This window comes from Pseudomassariella vexata (genome assembly GCF_002105095.1).
Source record: "Pseudomassariella vexata strain CBS 129021 chromosome Unknown BCR38scaffold_2, whole genome shotgun sequence".
Taxonomy (NCBI): Eukaryota; Fungi; Ascomycota; class Sordariomycetes; order Amphisphaeriales; family Pseudomassariaceae; genus Pseudomassariella; species Pseudomassariella vexata.
This window is the reverse complement of record NW_024467957.1, coordinates 2,905,715-2,926,425: the sequence shown is the minus strand read 5'-3', so window position 1 is coordinate 2,926,425 and position 20,711 is coordinate 2,905,715. Positions and strand designations below refer to the sequence as shown.

At 50.7% G+C, this 20,711-nt stretch overlaps 6 protein-coding genes across 6 annotated transcripts; 2 read left to right on the top strand and 4 right to left on the bottom strand.

Moving 5' to 3' along the window:
• Positions 1-488: 488 nt before the first annotated feature.
• Positions 489-2,618, top strand: BCR38DRAFT_455111 (quinate permease; the record flags this gene model as incomplete). Its single annotated transcript, XM_040861764.1, has 11 exons — positions 489-684; positions 744-1,039; positions 1,142-1,333; positions 1,420-1,531; positions 1,587-1,895; positions 1,955-1,989; positions 2,044-2,095; positions 2,152-2,173; positions 2,232-2,355; positions 2,411-2,444; positions 2,494-2,618. The coding sequence occupies 11 exons, from the start codon at positions 489-491 to the stop codon at positions 2,616-2,618; spliced, it is 1,497 nt and encodes a 498-aa protein (XP_040720253.1).
• Positions 2,619-6,754: 4,136 nt separating this feature from the next.
• BCR38DRAFT_405917 (pyruvate kinase) lies at positions 6,755-8,416 on the bottom strand (the record flags this gene model as incomplete). The annotated part of the gene is made up of 2 exons (XM_040857996.1): positions 6,755-7,922; positions 7,977-8,416. 2 exons carry the CDS (start codon positions 8,414-8,416, stop codon positions 6,755-6,757), a joined length of 1,608 nt encoding a protein of 535 aa, XP_040720252.1.
• Positions 8,417-9,499: 1,083 nt separating this feature from the next.
• Positions 9,500-10,471, top strand: BCR38DRAFT_421714 (uncharacterized protein; the record flags this gene model as incomplete). Its single annotated transcript, XM_040859457.1, has 4 exons — positions 9,500-9,563; positions 9,705-9,744; positions 9,821-9,863; positions 10,022-10,471. Coding segments are annotated over exons 1-4 (230 nt in total), but the record flags the coding sequence as incomplete, so codon positions are not given.
• A 465-nt stretch (positions 10,472-10,936) lies between these two features.
• Positions 10,937-14,255, bottom strand: BCR38DRAFT_421713 (uncharacterized protein). The gene has a single exon (XM_040859456.1). It carries the CDS (start codon positions 13,774-13,776, stop codon positions 11,422-11,424), a length of 2,355 nt encoding a protein of 784 aa, XP_040720250.1. The 5' UTR covers positions 13,777-14,255; the 3' UTR covers positions 10,937-11,421.
• Positions 14,256-15,286: 1,031 nt separating this feature from the next.
• On the bottom strand, positions 15,287-16,488 carry BCR38DRAFT_471620 (uncharacterized protein; the record flags this gene model as incomplete). The annotated part of the gene is made up of 2 exons (XM_040862871.1): positions 15,287-16,443; positions 16,479-16,488. 2 exons carry the CDS (start codon positions 16,486-16,488, stop codon positions 15,287-15,289), a joined length of 1,167 nt encoding a protein of 388 aa, XP_040720249.1.
• A 1,006-nt stretch (positions 16,489-17,494) lies between these two features.
• Positions 17,495-18,376, bottom strand: BCR38DRAFT_481435 (uncharacterized protein; the record flags this gene model as incomplete). Its single annotated transcript, XM_040863376.1, has 4 exons — positions 17,495-17,640; positions 17,708-17,811; positions 17,869-17,919; positions 17,988-18,376. 4 exons carry the CDS (start codon positions 18,374-18,376, stop codon positions 17,495-17,497), a joined length of 690 nt encoding a protein of 229 aa, XP_040720248.1.
• Between the last annotated feature and the right edge of the window lie 2,335 nt (positions 18,377-20,711).

The window sequence follows — 20,711 nt, the reverse complement described above, 5'->3', positions numbered from 1 at the left end:
GCTCTATAAGTGAATGAAGACTTGGCCGTTGGGCTGATTTACTCGCGGTGCATGATCCGTGTCACCACTGTGGAGAGGAAAAGGACTGCTTTTATGTCGGAGTATATCGATTGTGTAACCCCCATATTCTTTCTTCACGCCAAGCCATTGTGCATTTGGGATGGGCTTGGTTCAGCTGTCGGTCCATTCCCCCCTGGTTAGCCATCCATGCAGGCTCTCCAACATCTCCAACTGACCGGGCCAGGATTTCGACGAATGTGATTTAATAGCGGCCATCCTCGTTCTTGGTTCTTGGCCTGCTACTCCATGTGCAGGATCCGTTGCGTTCATATAACTTGACAGTTTTCCTAATGCTGTTCATTGCTCGCCTCAACTCTGCATCACCAATCGCCCCCTATTCCCACCAGCGACTGTGAGAAGCGAGCTCATCAACGTAGAGGTAGGAGTTGACATACTTTCAAAACACTGAACAGACCCCGTGGTTGGACATGGGGAAGTCTTTGGGCAACTTCCGGGCAACGTACCTCGTAGCTCTATGCTGCATCGGATCGTTCCTCTTCGCATACGATACGGGAGTGGTTGGGGGTGTCCTTACTCTGGTATCTTTCCAGAAGGACTTTGGCTTCGGTGCCGCGCAAAGAGCGACCGTGAGCTCCAATGCGACAAGTCTGCTTCAAGCTGGAGGTGCATCTCCCTTTTGCTACCACCACCGATTCCGAACCCGTGACGCTAATGCCATCCAGCTTTCTTCTCCTGTTTCTTCGTGTGGCCATTCACAGCCCGTTTTGGCCGTCGATGGTCAATTGTTCTAGCATCCGTCATTTTCAACATCGGCGGTGTTATCCAGGTCGTCAATACGCAATCGCTGGGAGCTTTTTATGCAGCACGTGTGATTAGTGGCATCGGTGTTGGCATGGCGACCGTCATCATCCCGATGTATAGTGCAGAAATGGCGCCGAAGCATATCCGTGGTTCTCTTGGGTCGATGTTCCAGTTCTTCTTTACGCTGGGGGTCATGACATCGTACTGGATTGATTATGTGCGTCTGACTGAGCCTGCCTCCGAAGCACTTGTCATCCATCAAGCTCAGACGAGGCCACTATCATCATCATGAAGTGTCACAAGCTGAATTGTCTCGCAGGCCGTCGCGAAGCACGTGGGTCCAGTCACAAGGCAATGGCAGATCCCCATTGGTCTTCAATTGGTTCCCGGTGGCCTTCTTGGGCTTGGCATGCTGCTCACCAAAGAGAGCACGAGGTGGCTAGCTAAGAAGGGCAAGATCGAGCAGGCTCGGGAGTCGCTCATTTGGGTGCGAGGAGGAAACAACACAGAGGTGCAAGAAGAATAATGGTGTTCCTGTCTCAAGCGCGTCTCAAGCGCGGAAGACTTGTGCTGATATCACGAATCAGATTTGCCGAGATCATGGCAGGTATCCATGAGGAAGAACGAGTAAATGAAGGCTTCACTTGGAAGGAAGTCTTACTGCCCGCGAACCGTTTCCGCTTCGCTCTTGTGGTTATGATACAGATTGGTATATCGAACGCACGCCACCATGGCCATGGTAAATGATGCTAACATGCTTAAAGGCGCTCAACTAACCGGCAACACATCCCTGGCTTATTTCGCGCCTCAGATCTTCCAGGCCGTTGGTGCAGGCGACCAGGCACTTCTCATCAGTGGCTTTTTCGGCGTCGTGAAAGTTGTCTCGTGCTTGTTCTTTCTTCTGTTCCTGATTGAGAGAATTGGACGCCGTGGGTCGCTTCTGGCTGGGGCTTTCCTCATGGGGGCTTATATGCTGATTATTGCCTGCTTGACTGCCACGCATCCTCCGAAGGCTGGTCAGGGGTGGACGAGCACTGGAGCTGCCTCTGTCGCTATGGTGTACTTGGAAGCTAGTGAGTATTTGCCAAGAGTTCGTGGCCTGCCAGACATTGACGCTGACCATTACCTGTAGTGAGTTTCAACTGCTCGTGGGGTCCTGTCCCTTGGGTAAGTCAGAACGTGTTTCCAACTGAGCATGTGCGGCTAAGATTATTTCATTAGCTCTACATGGGTGAGATATTCCCCACAAGACTACGTGAGGCCGGCGTTGCAGGTGAGTAGATCTACTCCAGAAGTTCCAATACATTAAGTTAATTCACTATCGTAAAGTCGGCACTGCTACCCAATGGCTGTAAGTCATGCTACGATACCCCCCCCTGATAACGAGACTCACCCAGTTCCACTGTCAGGTTCAACTTCGTATTCTCCCAAATCACCCCATACGCAATCAGGAATATCGGCTGGCGTACCTTCCTGATGTTCAGCATCTTCAACTGGTCGTTGGTGATATTTGCATGGTTCGTCGTTAAAGAGGCGAGTATTCTTATATCTCATTTACCAACGATTAGAGTACTCATAATTTTTTCAGACCAAGGGAAAGTCTCTGGAGGAGATGGAAGAAGGTAAGTAGTCCTATTATCAGGCTATTTCTACGAGATTGCTAATATCCAGGTGGCAAAGTGTTTGGATCAAGCGCCACCGCCATTGACTTCGAGGCAGTTCATCGCAAGGCGCATCAAGAAGTTGAGAGAGCGCGTGCTGAGCACTCTGGGGAGGTTGGCGATCAGGAGCTCTGATTTCACCGCGCTTCTGATGAAGAACTGGAAAACTGGTAATTAATGTCCACTTCAGGATGCGGAAGCTCAATGGTATAAACGTTAGGGGCAAAGACACAGTAAGAGGGAAATGGTTTCGTCAATTCAATCGAGATCGACCGTCGCTAGACTCCACAACCACTTAGCACGGGCAAAGAATTGCTGGAAATTGAAAACGTGCTGAACACCGAGACCGATGAACATCTTCAGCAAGTCTAGAAGAATTTTCATTTTTGACTTCCCTCCGAACTCTTTTACTTGCGGGTCCCAGGATTTATCTCTGGCACAACCCTCCATCCTCTCAAGATATATTCGAAGGCTGTCCCAAAGAGGTCTTTCTTGAAGATGACTACATATATGATATCTCAGACGATCATGATCTTCGTGACCTGCACCATGGTTGGGGTCGTGGATCGTATGCAGAAGAGCACGCAGTGACGGTTGATATTCAGACATACTGGATCATGGTTCCAGGGAGTCCGGAACTTCTCAAAGCCTTTGGATATGAGCCACTGCCTGATCTGCTCGAAGCAGAATTTCGCAGAAAGGGTAGATAATTCTGTGATGCAAACAAGTAGTCTAATGTTCTACCTGCTTAAGTACTTACCGTGCTTGCTCGGTGACAAATGTGAAGCATCCTAAATTAGAAACGGAAGAAGCTTGGGTTTGTGCATATCGTGGAGAGTGTGGGAGCTGTGGCCTCAAGTATGGAGGGGTACAAGGCAGACAGGCATGGATTGTAGGATTAGGGACCTCTCGGAGCCAACTTGGAATTGGTCTCCCACGCACATTTGTGAATAGTACCAATACAGCCCCCGGTGGTTGGAGTCCTACATAGAGTTGAAAGTAACCTCATTGTGAGCCGCAGTTGACCGTCATTAATGCAGGGGCAAAGCAATTCTGTATAATTCGAATGACCAACAATTCATGGGAACAATAAGACGAAGACAATTTTCCCCTCCGTGCCTATTCCCGCGGAAGCCAATAGCAAATCAGCAGTGTTATTTGATTGCTACGGGGTAAGGTAAACATTGCCGTGCATGTAAGTGAGACCGCGCACCTGACCATTTTGTGGGGATTTATTATTTGCCCTTTCCAGGAGGGGAAACGGACACCTGGCCAATCGGGATAATCCCAGAAGCGGCTGGCTGGCGCGGCGATTACCCCCCATTTTTGCACCGGACCACTTTCAACTTTACCCACTCACAACTTGCAGGTTGAGTCCAAACTTGCTAACATCATTCCTGCTCCTCTTCCTCATTCCATCACGCCTTCCTGAGTTTCTCAATCTCGTATTTCATATATTTGATCCATTACCCTTCCTGGGTTGATCACTCACGGTCCTCACCTGTTGGAGTGATTGAGGCGTGTGGTTGTTTTTGCATCTTCCGCCAAAAGGCCAACCACCAGTCCTTCCTGACAATTCTTTGTCACCTCACAATTGAATTACCATGGCGAAAGCTGTAAACAGCAGTGATGCCTCCTGAGGCAGAACCAACAACGCTTATGCTGGCATGAGCGATCTACCTGTCGAGCTCGTCTATAGGCTCATCCCTTTCCTTGACCAGCCTTCGCTGAACGCGCTCGCCAAAGTGACCAAGAGCTTCTGTATAGATCTGAATGAGCGCTCTAAAAACGCGACAAGGAGTACTTCGACTACTGGTCTCTCCTCTACGCTAGCAAGGGCACAAGCCGGTCATCTTTAAACGCGTAATGCAGTAGAGCGGAGCCAAAGTGCTGAACCGTGTCTTCATTTGCAACCGCGGCGTATATGATGTCTATGGTCAGAGCCCGGCCATCGTCTATATCAGATCTGGGAGCTGTGAAGTTCTCGAATTCCTCTGTGAAAATGACGCCGACGTCAACCAGACTGAGTTTGACAAATGCCGTATAAACGGTTCTTCCTCTTTCCGATCCACCATGCCATCATCTCATGCAAGTTCTTCCCTGATAAAAAGCATGCCAACAATATCGAGTAAAAATGTACCTCCCAGTAGCTACTCGACCACGGTGCCGACGCGAACAAACTGCCCATTCCCACCCCAGCCGCAGTGCACCCTAACCGTAAGATGAACGCCATCTGGTTGATCATCGACAGCGTCAATCCTTGCTCTCGAATGATCGAGATGTTACTCAAAGGAGGCATAGCCCATGAAAGATAGCTTCGACAGCCCCTAAGCAAGCTCATCAACGAGTTCGACGGTCTCAAGAAGTCCAACGTCCTCAACGACGGCCAGCTGAAGACCGCCAAGATGCTCATCGATCCCGGTGTGCCAACGCGTTAAACACCATCACCGGCGAGTCCGTCCTCCGCGAGTGCCTCACCAAGCCGCACACTGAAGACAGCTGGCTCAACCTCATCAAGGTCATCATCGACGCTGGAACCGTCAGTCCCAATACCTGCAGCCCCATGGACGGCAAGACGCCCTAATCGCCCTACACATGATACTGAGACAACCTTACTTCTATGGCACTAGCATAGACGCCAGACATTTTAATGATCCAGAGCGATTCGGGCGCCTAGTGCAAGCAGGCGTAATGCTAATGGTACCGATGTCGATGGCTGCACGCCACTCTTCGAACTCCTCAACGGGCCCAACGGTGGATCCAAGTTTTTCGGAGTTATTTTGGCAAGGCAGCTACGACCTCAAGAATAAGGCGGGTAAGACGGCGTTCCAGTGTATCCACATGTTGGGAAATGATTGAACTACCACATCGAGGAGGGAAAGGCTAGGGCTGCGAAGGAGGTGAAGCGAAAGGCTGATAAGGAGAGGTGCTTGATCAACAGTGGGCGTGGTGAACATAGGAGTGGTCACGGAGGCGGGCCTGGTATCCGTTAGGGAGTGGAAATCTTTGGGGTTGGCTGACGGACATCAAGATGAGGACATAGACACTGAAGTGTTTCGGTGGTGTCCATGTTCTCTTCGCTCTGGACTCTTCCCTTGGTTATAGGACGACATGGCGTTTTTTACGGCGTTTCAGCATGTGGTCGACTTTTGGCTAGGATCTTTTACTACCCTTAAAGAGCATCTACAGAAGCATCTTTTGGTCTAGGGTCTGTCACACTCCTGACAGGTGAACAGCATGGAATCTTGATCCATGTCCAATCATTCCTTTCGATGATCATCCATACGAGCGACTTTTGGTCTACTATCAGTTGATGTCTGGCCAAGGTCTATTAACTCCTCTTAGGGTCAGCCACAAGAGCGATGTATGTTGGACGGAGTTTCAGGTTCAGGAGTTCAGGAGCTCGGGTGACCAGCGCGACATACCCCTCTGCGATTGATTTTCTTTCATGAGGTAGTCAGCCAGTGAAAGCTCTTAGGACACCACGAACTTTGTTCTTTTTTCATCCTACAAGTGGCAGTTAGCAAGTCAGGAAGGAAGGCTACTAGGATACCACGTTGCATTGATATTACTGCCCAGGTAGTCAATGCTACTCATCCTGCGAACGACGGTTACAGTGTGGCCTAAGTGATGTCGTCTCCCACGCGATGTAATACCCTTAAGCATCTGTTCATTTAAAGCTGGTTATTTGATCTAGGTTGCTGGTATGGTCATTCGCATGGCGTGCGCATTGGGAGATCATCCGACCTTTAGGACGCCGAATCATGACTTGACCAAGGACATCATCGTAATGCATGAAGGCACCGATGTAATATCCGGCTAAGCAAGAACGACACCATAACATCAAGATACCTACTGGCAGTGCTTCCATGCCACCCGACTCGGAACTTTCAAGACGGCTAGGTGCTTTATCGACGGGCTGGGCTGGGCTGGCCTATCCTTCAGCTCGGGCAACTACAACGACCCTGTTAGAAGTTGAACATCTACGACAGCAGGCGCAGTGGAGTGGTCCACACGCCCACGGGTTCAACAAGGGTTACTTCAGCTACATGCAAAACATGACGCAAAACAGGGCAATAAATCTAAGGAATAATTTATTTTATTCTAGAGTTTCCTCGGTGGGAAAAAGGAAAAGTTCGTCTATTAATGATGCAAGTGGTATTTCGTTTCAGCAGCCTTCTTTCCAGCCAACCAATCAGTTCGTGATGTTTTGTGTGTCCGTGATAACCTATAGAACTCCTTTCCGTGTCCCATGACATCATAATCTGCACCTACTCAAGCTGACCAATGCCGAGGTGCTGGTCGGCCTTGACGATACGGATCGTGTTGGTGTTGCCCATGCCGCCCTTCCAGCCCTGAACAACCACGATAGTGTCGCCACGGCTGATAACGTTGAGGTCCAACGCATTGGAGATACCCCACTTGATGCGGCGGTCGACGTCCTCCTGCCAGTTGACCTTGGTGAAGTCAGGCTTCTCCTCAGGGAAATAGAAGGGGTAGACGCCACGGTGGAGATGACCGTTGCGGGAAGTGGTCGCGCTGCGGGTCACCATAAAGATGGGGCAGACGGGACGGTACTTGGAGAGCAGACGGGCGCTGTCACCGGAGGTCGACAGGACGAGGATACCACCGGCGTTGATACGGAGGGACTGCTGGACGGCGGCCATGGCGCAAGACTCGACGATGCTCACAGGAGGCTTGGCCAACGTGGACAGCTCGTTGAAGTGTTGTACGTACGGGATGGTGTTCTCAGCCTGGAGACAAGCCTCGTGCATCTCGTGAACGGCCTCGTTGGGGTAGGAACCCTTGGCAGTCTCACCGGACAACATCACACAGTCGGCACCGTCCGTGACGGCGTTGCCAACATCGGAGATCTCGGCACGAGTGGGCCTGGGGTTCTTGATCATGGACTCAAGCATTTGCGTGGCGCAGATAACGGGCTTGCCAGCTGTGTTGCACATGGCAATGAGCTTCTTCTGGGCGGCGAACACCTCAGCGGCGGGGATTTCGATACCCAGGTCACCACGGGCCACCATGACACCATCGGTCTCGTCAAGGATCTCCTTGAAGTTGTTCAGACCTTGCCTGTTCTCGATCTTGGCAATGATCTGAATGTGCTTGCCGTCCTCGCCAAGAACCTCACGAATGTCCTTGATATCCTGGCCTCGGCGGATGAAAGAGGCGAACACCATGTCGACGTTGTTCTTGACACCAAAGCGGAGATCGTTCTTGTCCTTCTCGGACAGAGCGGGTAGATCGACATCCGTGTTGGGCAGGTTGACACCCTTCTTGGAGCTGATGAAGCCGTTGTTCTTGGCCTTGACCTTAATGGTCTTGTCATCGACGATCTCGAGGACCTCGAGGGCAATGATACCGTCATCCACGAAGATGATCTTGCCAACGTCAATGACTTTTGTGATGTTCTTGTAGTCAACGTACCTGGAAGACGTATTAGTAGATGTGAAGCGGTCAGGAGATAGAAATTAGACTTACATGTTCTCAGTGTCACAAGATGTAGCGTACTTCTCATCAGTGGTGATGTTCATGATGGTGCCGGCCTTCAAGGGAAGATCCTCGTCGTTCTTGGTGTTGCCAGTACGGATCTCAGGACCCTTGGTGTCAAGAGCAATGGCGATCTGACGGCCAGGCTGGGCCTTCTCGGCGGCGCGGGCATTGTCGATGACGGACTGGTGGTACTCGTACGATCCGTGGGAGAAGTTCATGCGGACCACGTTGAGACCCGCAGTCCTCAGCTTGTTGATGGCCTCGACCGAGTTGGTCTTGGGACCGATTGTGCAGATGATGGATGTCCTTCGCAGGTTCCTCTCGGGCTTGTAAGCAGTATCGAGATTGGCGAGCCATTCGATGGCGCCGCCGGTCGACAGGTGGTCGAGGGCATTGGCAGCCACGGACTGGTTGCGGTGGTGTGCCATCGTCTTTTGTAGGGTTGTGGAGGGAGTCGAGGCTTAGGATGTCTGTTGGGGTTTTTCTTTGCAGAGGTCAGCGTTTGTTCGTACACAGGTAGATGCTTATGTTCGAAGTCCAAACGATCGGATGTCGTGGGACGAAGAGACTTTTGTACAGCAGCTGCAAAATCGCGTATCACGGCTGGGTGGTCATTGCCTTCGAAACACCAGACATCAGGAGTTCCTGCCTCTCTGGTCGCCGTGACTTTTGTCTGACAACCTTACCGCCATTCCAAGCCGAGTTTCAGATTGAACTATGTTTCCCACACATCACTTTTTTGCGATTGCGCGGGGCAAGGCCTGATAAGAAAAGCAGCGAACTGTACTGACATTTGTGGTAAGGCCTCGTTCGAATCGTCAAAGGCTGGCGAAACTGGTTTGTTTGAGAGAGGATAGGATTGCGGGAATTGTCGAAGACTGTGAGAAGGGGAGAATGGGATTATCTTATGGACTTGGGGGAAGCTCCGCAAAGCTCAGGAAAACGCACAATGCCCCTCAATGAGACACAAGGCGACGAATGCCAAGCAGGAGGTGTGTGGGCATTTTTTTTTTCGCAAGCGCCTCAACAATCCCATTGGCTGCCAGCAGGGTGGGAGCCGAAGCAGCAATGGGAATTCAGCGAAAAGAATTTAATAACCCGAGACTGGGATAGATCCCGAAACTCTCAGCAGCTGTTCATGTCGTAGGGCAGCCCCGCCGCTGCCAATGGTAAATGTCCGAGAAGCCCACGCCGTCGCTACCGGCGCCGATGTTGGAGACAACAAGCCAAGAATTTGGCCGGGCTCCTGTCACCCCACCAAGGGACAGGTGTTGGGGTGTCTTGAAGCAATGCTGTCACACGATAAGATAAGATGGTATGGTAATCACCTGACCAGGCCAAGACAGGCTCCATTTATCGGCCTAGGAAGCCGCGAAATGTATCCACCCTAGCTAGCCATCACCTCGATCAGTCGCATGACCCAGGCGAACCAACTTTGAAGCGGCCCGAATTCATCCATCCGCTCTCCAAACAAATCAGCCCATCAACACCGAGGCAAGGACGAGATCATTGAGAGAAGACAGACACTGTGCTCTGCAAAGACGTTAGCACCCGCAAAAACCAATCAAGATGGTCGTGAGTAACCACCCGCTGCGCCGCATACCGCTGCATCTCCCCCCTTCTTCGTTTCTCGAGCTTCCAGCTGTCGCTCAAGATGCTGAATTTGAACGCGTCCCTCAGTTCCTCAACTTGCTGACATTTGGTCTCTGGGGAAAGGTCGGACGATTAGCCCATTACGCCTTTGACGCCGTCCTCAGTATGTGATGCCTTTCTTCGGTCTCGAGATCACACCGACAAGACGACATCGACCTCCGACTGACCTCCACCTCTAGTCTCCACCATATTGGCCGGAGTAAGACGAACGAGCGGCTTGACGTGAGTGTTCAACTCTCCCGCCTCCCATCCATTAATGTCCGAAATCCGATCTGGGTCCCGGGAGGCTGTGACGGTATAGGGCCGATTTGGGCAGAGGACAGAGGCAAAAGATGAACAAGAGCAGAAAGACTAACAACCACCCCCTTGGGATCGGGTAGCCCTAGTTTCGAACCGAATACAGTCACTGGCGACAACAAGCAGGCCAACAAATGGATTGAGATGTATCTGGGAACCGGCGAATGGGTGATGGATACGTCAATCGCCGTGGCGGGACAGAGCGGCTGGTTCAAACGAACTAGGTAGGACGGAGTTTAGGGTGAGCTCGAGAGGAAGCCTGGGGCAGTCGCAACAAGACGTCCCTGATGATGATTTTGGACAGAAGGAAAATATGAAGAAGATTAAGGTGCAGATTGACTTTTGGCCACTGAAATGAGCAGCCTCGGGGGAAGCCGGAATCGCAACCGAGTAGTATGCATTGTACGGCCGAATCGGCGTTGGACTGGGAACTGGTTTAAACCATGGTGTTTTTTCGTGGCTGTTTGAACTACTCGCCAGATGAATGACTTGAACTCTCTACTTATTTCAGCGGGAGGAGAATGAAATACACAATTCATTGGTTTGCGTCCATCTTCGTGGTTTAATGTGTGCGCATCTAGGCCTTAGTGCCCAGAACGACTAGCCGAGAATTGCCGAGCTCCAGTCGGCCGACGACAAATCGCCTCAACACATACTACTACTACTTGATAAAACGGCTCCACGATACATGTTGCATTTGTGAATAACGTATTTCGGATCGGCAGTAGCCTCTTCTCATACCCACATACGTACCTTAGCTAGCTCTCGTGTGGATGTGGCATCACAGTGCTCGATCTTGAGATGGGCTTTCAGGTTAGACGGTGCATAGACACATGCTCTATTTGAGTATCACAGCATCGAATCAGCATCTAGGCAATGCAGTGTCTGCCATTCTGGTAACTGTGGAACCCAGGTCCATACCCAGCTGTTTGCTAATTCTGCCGCAAAACTCAAATTGGAACGATCTGTTGATCTGCAAACTTTGATGGAAACGAAGATAATACCTTAAAAGACCATTACTTAATTGCTCACTATAAGATGCAAAGCATGTTCCCCTATACAGACAACGCGTGTTCCCCATTTTTACATCAAGACAGGCCTCCCATGTTATGGATATTCGCATGAAGCCCAAGATGGCATAACCCAACAAACACTCGGGACACAGATCACAACTCTGAGATCACCCAGGCCAGCTACCCCAATGAGTCAGGCACAGAGTACTCTATTGTGACCGTAAACATGTTCCCTGTGGTGTCAATATTCGTTTCAAGTCCAAGACAACAACACCTCAGCCAGCTAACAACCTTGGCACGGCGGCAAATGACTTCACTTCTCGTAAGCAAACAGACCACCCATCCTCATACTCATATCAAAGTCATGCAAGTGCCTATCCATAGTACACCACCTCACCCAAACAGTTCCGTTCGTCTTAATCAACATCCCCACTCTACCCAGCACCCTACTGAATGTTTCTCAAATCCTGCTATCCCCCATGCATACTCAAAAACTCAACCGGGACCTCGTTCTCATGCTCGTGCTCATGCTCGTGCTCATGTTCGTGTTCATGCTCGTCCTCGCTCTCCTCGACGTGTTGCACCTCGCCGAGCAAGCCGGGAGGAACTTCGTTATCGCTCTCTTCCTTGTGTTGACCGTGCTCATCGCTGCAAAGGAGGTCGTGACTCGTAGGACTCATGTGTCCACGCTGGCTCTCGAGGTTGTTATCCTTAGGCTGTGGCTTCTCGTGTGTGTCTGTGGAGGGATCCAAGTCAGGGTCGGGATCCGTCCATCGCCGGACCACACTGCCCGTAAGCGCCTCCTCTTCTGTGCTCAAGCCCTTCTGCACATGCTTATGCTCATGCCCTTGCTCATTCAAGTGATTCCCACCATCACTTGCCCCATTTTCCCGTACGTCGACCAAACTTCCACCATGGCCATCCTTTGTCTCTTCATCCCCCAACAAATCGTCGCACTCATACTCAATTCCCCTCTCCTGCATCAACTGATACAAAATCATCTCTCCCACCATAAACCCATCCAGTTCCGCCCCAATAGCCGCCACCAACAAATTCCACCCCCTCCCCTCTGCCATCTCCAGCGCATTCTCGAGCTCCTTGAGCGTCTCCCGTAGATCCTGGTACTGCGCGCGGAACATGTGCTCCTCCTTAGCCCTTTCATTCTCTGGCTTCGGGAACGCCGTCGCGGGCGGCGAGCCAGGGGTATTCGAGCCGTTCAGCGCGGCGGCAAGCCGGTGCTCGTACTCGGCTATGAGTTGCATGACGCGCGCCCAAAGTTCGCCTCCTTCCTCGAGGGCGGTGCGTTCCCGGTCCACGGCTTCTTTGCGCCGCTCGAGGAGTGACACTTCGCCCTCCCACCAGTCGCGCGCCATGCCTAGGGTTCTGCGCTCTGGGCGGAGACGCATGAATTCTTGACCGCTGAGTCGGCGTTCCATGATGCTGTTGCCCCCCTGACTGACATCGGGTGTCTCTCCGTTATTGCCGTTCGCGGGAACATAAACGTCGAAATCCACACCAGAATCCACCTCGAGCACCTTGACACCCGGCCTTTTCATCATCTCCCCAATGCCACGCTCTGTTTCGCGTAACGCACCCCGGTACCCACTGAGCCCGCTCTCGCGCTCGCTCCGTACCTCTTCCATCCTATGCTCCAATTCGCCCTTGGTCCGTTTCAAAGCACGTAGTTTCTGCTCGTACTCAGCGATGTCGTTGCACACGCCGTGGTACTCATCCTGCATCCCCTTCATTTCCCTGCGCAGTGGATCCTCCGGGTTTGATTCCAACGCACGCAGGTCGGCCGAGATGGACTTGTGCTGTTTGGACAACTTCGTTAACTTAGCTAGGGCTGTTTTCCGCGCCGATAGAGCAGAGTGTATATACGCGTCCTCCTCGGCCTTGAGGTCAGCGAGCATGGATACGGATCTGGCGATCGAGTGGCGGATTTGCCGGATCGACGGCGGTTTGGGCTTCGGCTGGCGGACGGGAATGACGGGTAAGTGAGGATCGTAGCCGTGTCGATTCGATCGGGAGCGCTGTGGCGAGGAGGAGTTCGACGACGCAGATCCGCGGGAAGTACCGCGTGGCGTGGTACTCCCGGCTTCGCTCGCGCCGTCAAGGCTCAAAGGAGGCGCCCCGTCGGCAGCCTGCTCCAGGGCTTCACCTTGTGCATCAAGCAGCTTTTGTATTTCCTTCTGCATCTGTTTTTCGCGCCTAGCAATCGTGCGGAAGGTGGTGTCCATGTCCATGGTTCCACGGTCACTTAATGAGGGCGTGAGCATGCTCCCCACAAAGCTGACCTGGGAACCGTACCCTTGGACCTGGTCCTGGTCCTGGCCCTGGCCCTGACCTTGGCTATCGTTGTCGTCGCGGAAGTCGGACGGCGAGGGCGGTTTCCATGATGGCGCACCACTGCTAAGCGCGCTCCTCCAGTGGGCAGTTTGCTGTCTTTCCCTCTCTTTCGCCGCTGCTTGACCTGCGCGATAGATACGCATCCGGTCTACGACGCTCATGGGCGGGAATACCACTTCATCTGTATATGCTACTGCTTTGCCCTTTACCTTGCTCTTACTGCTTCTGCGGGCGGTACTGGGGTCTTGGTGCATAGATGACGATCCCGGGTAGCCGAAATCGCGGACGTTGCCGGGCGAAAGCAAGGGCGAGCACGGTCGTGGGGAGAGCTCTGAGAGGTCGTGGTCATTTGAGCTTCGACGACTGGGCCTCTGCTGAGAATTGCGGCGGCTCGGAGGCGAGTGGAGGGGCCGGATCGAGGACTTGTCTCCTCCCAGAGATATTCGGGAGAGAAATGACGAGTTGGAATCCATCATCTGCGCATGTGAGTTGCGATATCGGGGTCAAGGTTATTGTACTCTAGGCTTAAACATGGGTTTTCATCATCGGATCAAACGAGTAGAGTTCGCAGTAAAGAGCTTGAGATTTATGAGAAGGGACTAGGTTCTAAAAGAGATGATATGGCGCTTTCCGTACAATTACTCTTGTTGAATCAAGACTTGTGATACTCGGCCGTATATGATTGCGAGCTGACCATTGCGAAGCGGATGTTTGGAAGGAATGATATCAGCCACGGTAGCCCTTGACATCGCTGGGCGTGGGTATCGATAAGAGCTCACGAGCCGCTAGCATGTGCTGCAATGGAATGAGACATACTGGGTTGGGAGCATCACGTCATTGGTCATAGCTTTGCCTTGTCTCAGGTCGTCAACGATGCCTTGTCACATGGACAAAGGTGAGGATTAGATGAATGGAGTAGTCACAAATGGGCAACACGCGGAGATTAATGCGGTGGTAATCAATGCCACAGGTCTTACCCAGCGCACGCATTGTTCATTAATATTTCTGGACCGGTTATTCTTCGGCAGTCAAGTTCCCTTGTCCCCTGTCCCATATTTTCCAGGTAACCTTGCCTGCAACCATCATTATCAAACTGATACTCTCTCTCTCCTGTCACTTGTATAAGCTCAGTATTTCAAGATGCCAGTCAAGGAGTGCGCAAACCCCCCCCATTATTTGTTTATTGTGATATCGAAGGTTGCGAGCCACTACGTAGGCCACAAGGATATTGTCAATTTCGGTATTTCGGCCAAACTGCAATCTAACTGCAACAGTCCGAACAAGTGTGGACAGGTTCTGTTCAGTCATTATATTCCTGGTTCATCGCCCACAGCCGAGTGAGCGTTCTTTGAAACAACTACCAGAGAACTAGCATACCCAAGCGCACGAAACATATACTGGTCAGTATGATCACCAACAGGCGACTTTATAATGCCCAGGCACGTGTATGTTCTCGACACTCCGGATTTAAGAATCCTTCAACACCATCATAACAGTTTTTGCTATTAGAAAAACACCCATATGCGTATCTCGAAGCGCTGTGGCCTTCTGCCACACCCTGGCGCCCTGGTCCAATCCCCTCCTTAAAGTCCCAGCACCGCAATTGGGGATCTATCACTGGAATCTTTTAAGAGGAACTAAGAACCGATCCAACAAATACCACTTGAATGGCAGCTAACCTGTAACGATCGAATATGTTACCCAAATATGCGGACTCAGAGGATATCAATGAAGTAACTCACCCAAGCATATAACCCAATAAATCCTTCTCCCCCAATAAATGCCGTCTATTCATCCGTTGCTTCTCGTTATCCTGCCCCCTCCTACCACCCTCCCCCTTGCCCGTCACAGGTCTATAACAAACCACCAACAAAACCAACCCCGCTGCCTCCCCCACAATCAACCCCAACCTCCCGTACGTAGTCGGCACCGCAAAAAGCACCAATATCGAAGCCGTAGGCAAGATCGCCAGACAAATGATCGCGTTCAAAGCACCGGCCCATTCTTCAGAGTTTTTAGGGAAAGAAAAGTCCCCTGGGCGAGGGGTCCATGACCAGGGTTGGCTGGGGCAGGGGGGTGGGCAGATACATGGGTCCAGGGTGAGGAGAGAGGTGCTGCTGTTGTGCCGTTTGAAATTATCGCGGTTTGGGGGAGGGGCCTTGGGGAAGTGGGGGATGCGTTCGAGGTCACGGTGCTGGAGAAGGGCTTGGTCTGGGAAAGGTCAGTTTTGGCATGCAAATTGTTGGCGTGAGAGTCGGGGGTTGGTAGAAAAGTCTCACTGTAGTCGCGTAAGGCGGTTGTCAGGTTCTCGAACAGTTCTTCAGATCGGTTAAGAACTCTGTACTGCGTCTGTTTCGCTTCTCGAGCCCTGCTATCTGCAGCACCCGGCCCCTCGACAGGTGCTTGCTCGACATTCCTTTCCTGGGTGCTAGTAGTTAGCATTCCGGACTCCTGAACGAGTTCATCTTGTGTATCAAGTCTCTTTACCCGAACTCCAGTACTTGGGTCAATATCAACGTGGGTCAGCGGCAGGCGTTCTCGCCGTTCTTCCCAAGTATCGTGGATTTGATCAACGACTTTGGTCAATTTCTTCGTCTCTGTATCCTTACTGCTGCTGCTGCCGCCGCCGTCGTCAACGAGTTGCAGATGGCTCAGTGACTCTTGTAGATGAGCCAGTCTGCGTTCGAGGTAGAAGAGATTTGTCCGCTCCAAGCCATCGAATCGTAGAGCCACACGCCAGGGAAGCGGTTGAACTCCCATGTCTCCCTTCGTATATTTACCCCCATCCTTCTCATCCTCTTTCTTCTTGTCTAATCCCTCGCCTCTGTCCTTGTTCGTGTTCTCCCCAAGTCCAGCCCCGGGGTCGCCCAGTTTCGCACTGGGGGTGGGATTGGGATCATTTAGCCCTAACTCAGGATCATGACCACGGGCACTGGGTCCTGGTTTCCATAGCCATGAAAATCGTTCCCTCCAAGGCTTGCCCGACATGTTGACGTCAAGAGATGATAGGGCGCGAATGGTCTTGACAGCTTGAAAAGCAGAAAAGGATCCGGCGAGTTGCTCATTTTTGTATTGATGTGTTTTTCCCCGCCCAGCTTCTATTACATGTGGCGCTCTGTCTTGCGTCTCCTCGATCCAATCAGCTTACAACACGTTATATCAGCTATTCCGTACGTACTAGATTGCATGAATATAGATTGGATGTAAATCAAACGGACAGATGCTGCTTGGAAGTATGTCCATTACTCCAATATAAGTATAGTAACCTTTGATAATCTACGCACGCCCCGATAATTATGCTAAAACTGTTACAAGACTAGCAGTATGTGACAAAGTCGCAATCTCTGGATGAGAACTTTTGACTTTTGACTTCTCTATCATAGGCTTGCCTACTCCCTACGAAGCACTACTGGCGATGGAGCCCCCGCGCTATCTTGGTTTTTACCCGGTTAGCCTGATACACGGCTATGAACGCAAGGGTGCCTTAGAGAAGTCTAGGTACTATGTTATTAAGCTAACTGTGAAAATTTTACTGTATTGAAGTCGTGTATATGTTCTGGCAGAAGTTGATCTTATTGGGGTTATGAGGGCTGTATTGAAGTCTAACAGCAGGCTCAACCGGAGGATAACTGCCATTCTGTGACCGCAATAAGATTCGGACGAAGAGCACCCCCCTCTCCCCTATCCGTGGCATCTTGGACTTGAGCCAAGCATAGACGTCGTGCGAATCTTGTCTCCGTGTGTCTTTTGTTCTGTTAACCTCGGCATTGATACAGCCCTCTGTGGCTCTCCAGTATCAGTGAAGAGACAGGTACAGACTTGATTATTTGATGTACTCGCCATTGAGATTCAGCCACAGAGGAAAGATGCCGCTCTTGACTCACTTCGCGGGACTGAAATGAATGAACCTCAATCCTGTCTCTGAGAAAACGGAGGAGCCCTACAGCATCTCACGATGTTGAGAATCCAAGTTTGAGACTTGTTATCGCTTCTTTATACTTCTGTTGCAGTATCGTGGACACATCGGACTGTCACGATATAATGGTATGTGTATGCTCGAAAGCTTACGGATGCTCGGAATTGAATATATTTCTCTATTACAATAGACATAGATAAGTCACTTGATAACAAATACTCACTTCGATCGTCCTAGCAATCATGTTTTGTGGGTCAGCAACAATTGATTATCGTCATCTATGGCCTATCAAGGACCAAAACTCGCAAAGACGCGAACAGCATTGCCAACCCAGATATGTACCGCGTGCATTTCATCCTTGCTTTACACTCCAGCAGCAGAATCGAAATTATCTGATGGTAGTTATGAGAAGTCATCGAAACCTCTGGAAAAAGTGTTAGTTGCCTCATCGATATGGAAAATCTAGGACAGTTGGTTGGGTATGTACATACCTTCAGTTGGTGAGGGGGGTCCAAGTAGCGCGCAGTAGATAACACGCAGCAGGAAATCAAGCAGACCAGCACCAAGAAACACAACAGAGGGGCCCGAAGATGTGCTGCTTGCAACGTTAGCTATCATATCAGATTATTGAGCGGGCGTTTACCTGCCTCACTTATAAATCTTGCCAGCAGCCTTACCTTCGGCCTCAGCTCTCTTCTGCTTGCTGCTTTCCATATTAGCTGTTGAATCACTTTGTGGAAATTCAGAAACGGTAATAAGCCGAAGACATACGCGGTCTTGATGTTATAGGCGGTGAGAACTTCCTCCTGGCTCGTATTAACGTCATCGTGGTGGTTTCGGTAATGGTGAACGATGTCGTGCGGCTTCTTGAAGGCGGCGTTGCAGTCTCGCTCACAGCAATACAGGGTGATATTACCGAAGGGGGTCTGTAGCGCAATGTACTCCGAATCGCGGTGGAACTTGCACTTGTGGTTGTTGATGTCCCTCTTTGTGTTTGCGATGGGTCGGCCAGCGCATTTGCCGCTGCTGTCCTGCTTCGGGAGATCACAGACCCACATCAGCTCCTTGTTGAGATGACCGGAGCCATCGTCAATCACGGGCTTGGTCTCGGCCTTGCGACTAGCGGCAGCCGAGTCCTCGGTCGAGGCTTCAGCGGGCATGGTTGCTATTGTGTTGGTAAATAATTAGCTAGAATTCATGGGACGTGGAGCATTTCCCAGATATGGTAACATGGGAAACAAGGAGGAACAGATAGGGTAAAATTGACGAGGGGACATAAGATAATAGAACAGGATTATTGCTAAGGTGAAGTAGAGATCCACCAAAGGAGTACCAAGGCTAAGTTTTACATTGATCGTAAACGATTGTGTGACCACGATGGACTTGGTTGACGTCGACTGCAGAGAAAGACTCTTGGGTTTGAGACGGTGTAGGAAAGATGGCGAAGCCGGAAGCTAAGGGAGAGGGAGTTCGGCGAGGCGGGATACCAGGGAATAAGGCAGAGTGACGAGAAAAGTAGGTAGGACGACAGGGAAGGACGGGTACGATAATAGAATTCCAATAGCAACAGGAAAATATGAAGAAGACTTACCAGGGCTTGCGTTGCAAAGGTTGGTGACCGTGGGGGGAGGTTGCGTCGAAAACCAACAACTAGCGAATCTATCGCTTGACGAAGAATGATTTAGAGGATTGCCCAGGAAAAGCTAAGGCTATAAATACTTACAGTTGGACGAGGTGCCTACCCAAGACAGCGGAACTTGATTTACAAACTGGCGTGGTGGAGAGGTGGAGTTAGAGAGGACCGCAGGAACAGGCAATTGCATAAATATTTGAGACTGCACCCGATTAGGTCCAAAACCTATTGTTGACTGCAGTCAATCATATGGCAAGAGTAGCTACAGCACTGACCGCCGGCCGAGCCCAGTATCTTGAGCAGTACTGGTAGGATCGGGGCAGGAGCCCTATATCACAAAAGGTATCCGACGTAGGTCAGCAAGTATGTTCTGTAAAGCATCTGCACAGAATTAGCAAGCCTAATAATATGAGAATTGCCCATGTTGACGTCCAGCTCTGCACATATACAGTCTCTGGACCGACATTTCAAACCCCATATCCTGATCCATCATTATACATTCAATTCTGACAATCGTTAGGTTTTCTTATTGGGTATCGTGATTTTGGGTGATTTCAATGGAGGGCAGTGGCACGCTCATCTCATCGCCGAGTAAACAATGAGTGCCCAAAGAATTCACCCAACCCTGGTTTCTTGTCTCACCACCAATATAAACAATCACTAAATACTTCAATTAACGGCTTAAGACGTCCCATGAGGGGCCGTGCACTATTTATGTGGCCAGTATTTAGGGAGGCCTAAAGTCACCTCTGCCATTAGCGCCTAGACCGTGTGCTATATAGCCAATGATTTGACGCCGAATCCAATGTGCTGGCCCGGTTAGGCAACCCATTACCTTATCTCCTCAACTGCGGGAATCTGCTTACACCATTGAAATACATAACTCTGACCCATAGCCTGTAATTAACCAGGTATATTTGGTGTGTAATGGTAGTAGATGCTGGGTAGCTGATTGGTCAAGCCTCCAAACGAAGTATAGCGAGGGCGTTGGCAGATTTCCACAATCGAGGAGATAGGTCTACCGACATGTGGGCATAGTATCCAATTCTCATCGCAGTAAAGAGATATCGCGACAGCTACTACCGGGAGTTCAATTGGTCAATGGGCGAAGAATTTGTATGCTGCAGAAAGTAGACCATTGGGCACAGGGTGTGGCACTTGGGAATGACAAAGTTTAACGTTAGAGCGGATGTCGAAGCAACCTCTGGACCGGGAACCATGTCTGGCCAGTGGTACTGCCTCATATGAAGGGTGACTGCACTAGTAGGAAAGCACCTGGTGGTTAATCATTTCCGGTCTGTTCAGATCAGGGCAGAACGATTATCCAACGACATTTGGTGGCGTAGCGACTTGTAAGCTTCTTAGTAACGGCTCTGAAATTATCCAGTAGAAGCCACCTCTCACATCTGCTTCTGGTTGGTTCCACTAGAAATCACGATTCTTTATTGAGCTGACAATGTACAGCTAGCTGGTTGGCTCCCTACGGCCGCACCTGTCAGACCTTATAACTACCAAAAATACCTCATTCTATAGCGAGTGGGTCCCTCGTCTTTTGACGGTCAATTTGGTCCAACAGCACATCCAAAGCACTGCAGTGTGAAGTCACCCAACCTAAGTACCAGGACCAGAAAGAAACGTCAGGTTCAAAGAGATGTTGGCAAAGGTGGTAAAACAAATTAAGAGCTCCCGGGATATCCTCAATATCTGCCAGGAACACAACTGCTTCGAATATGACAAGTACAATACCCGACTGCGACGAAGCCCAGGGCCACAACAGTGCCATGTCTAACAAAACGACAGCACAAGAGCAAGGATCGATGCATCACAAGATAGCTTCTGAATCTTGCGAAGACATCCAGAAA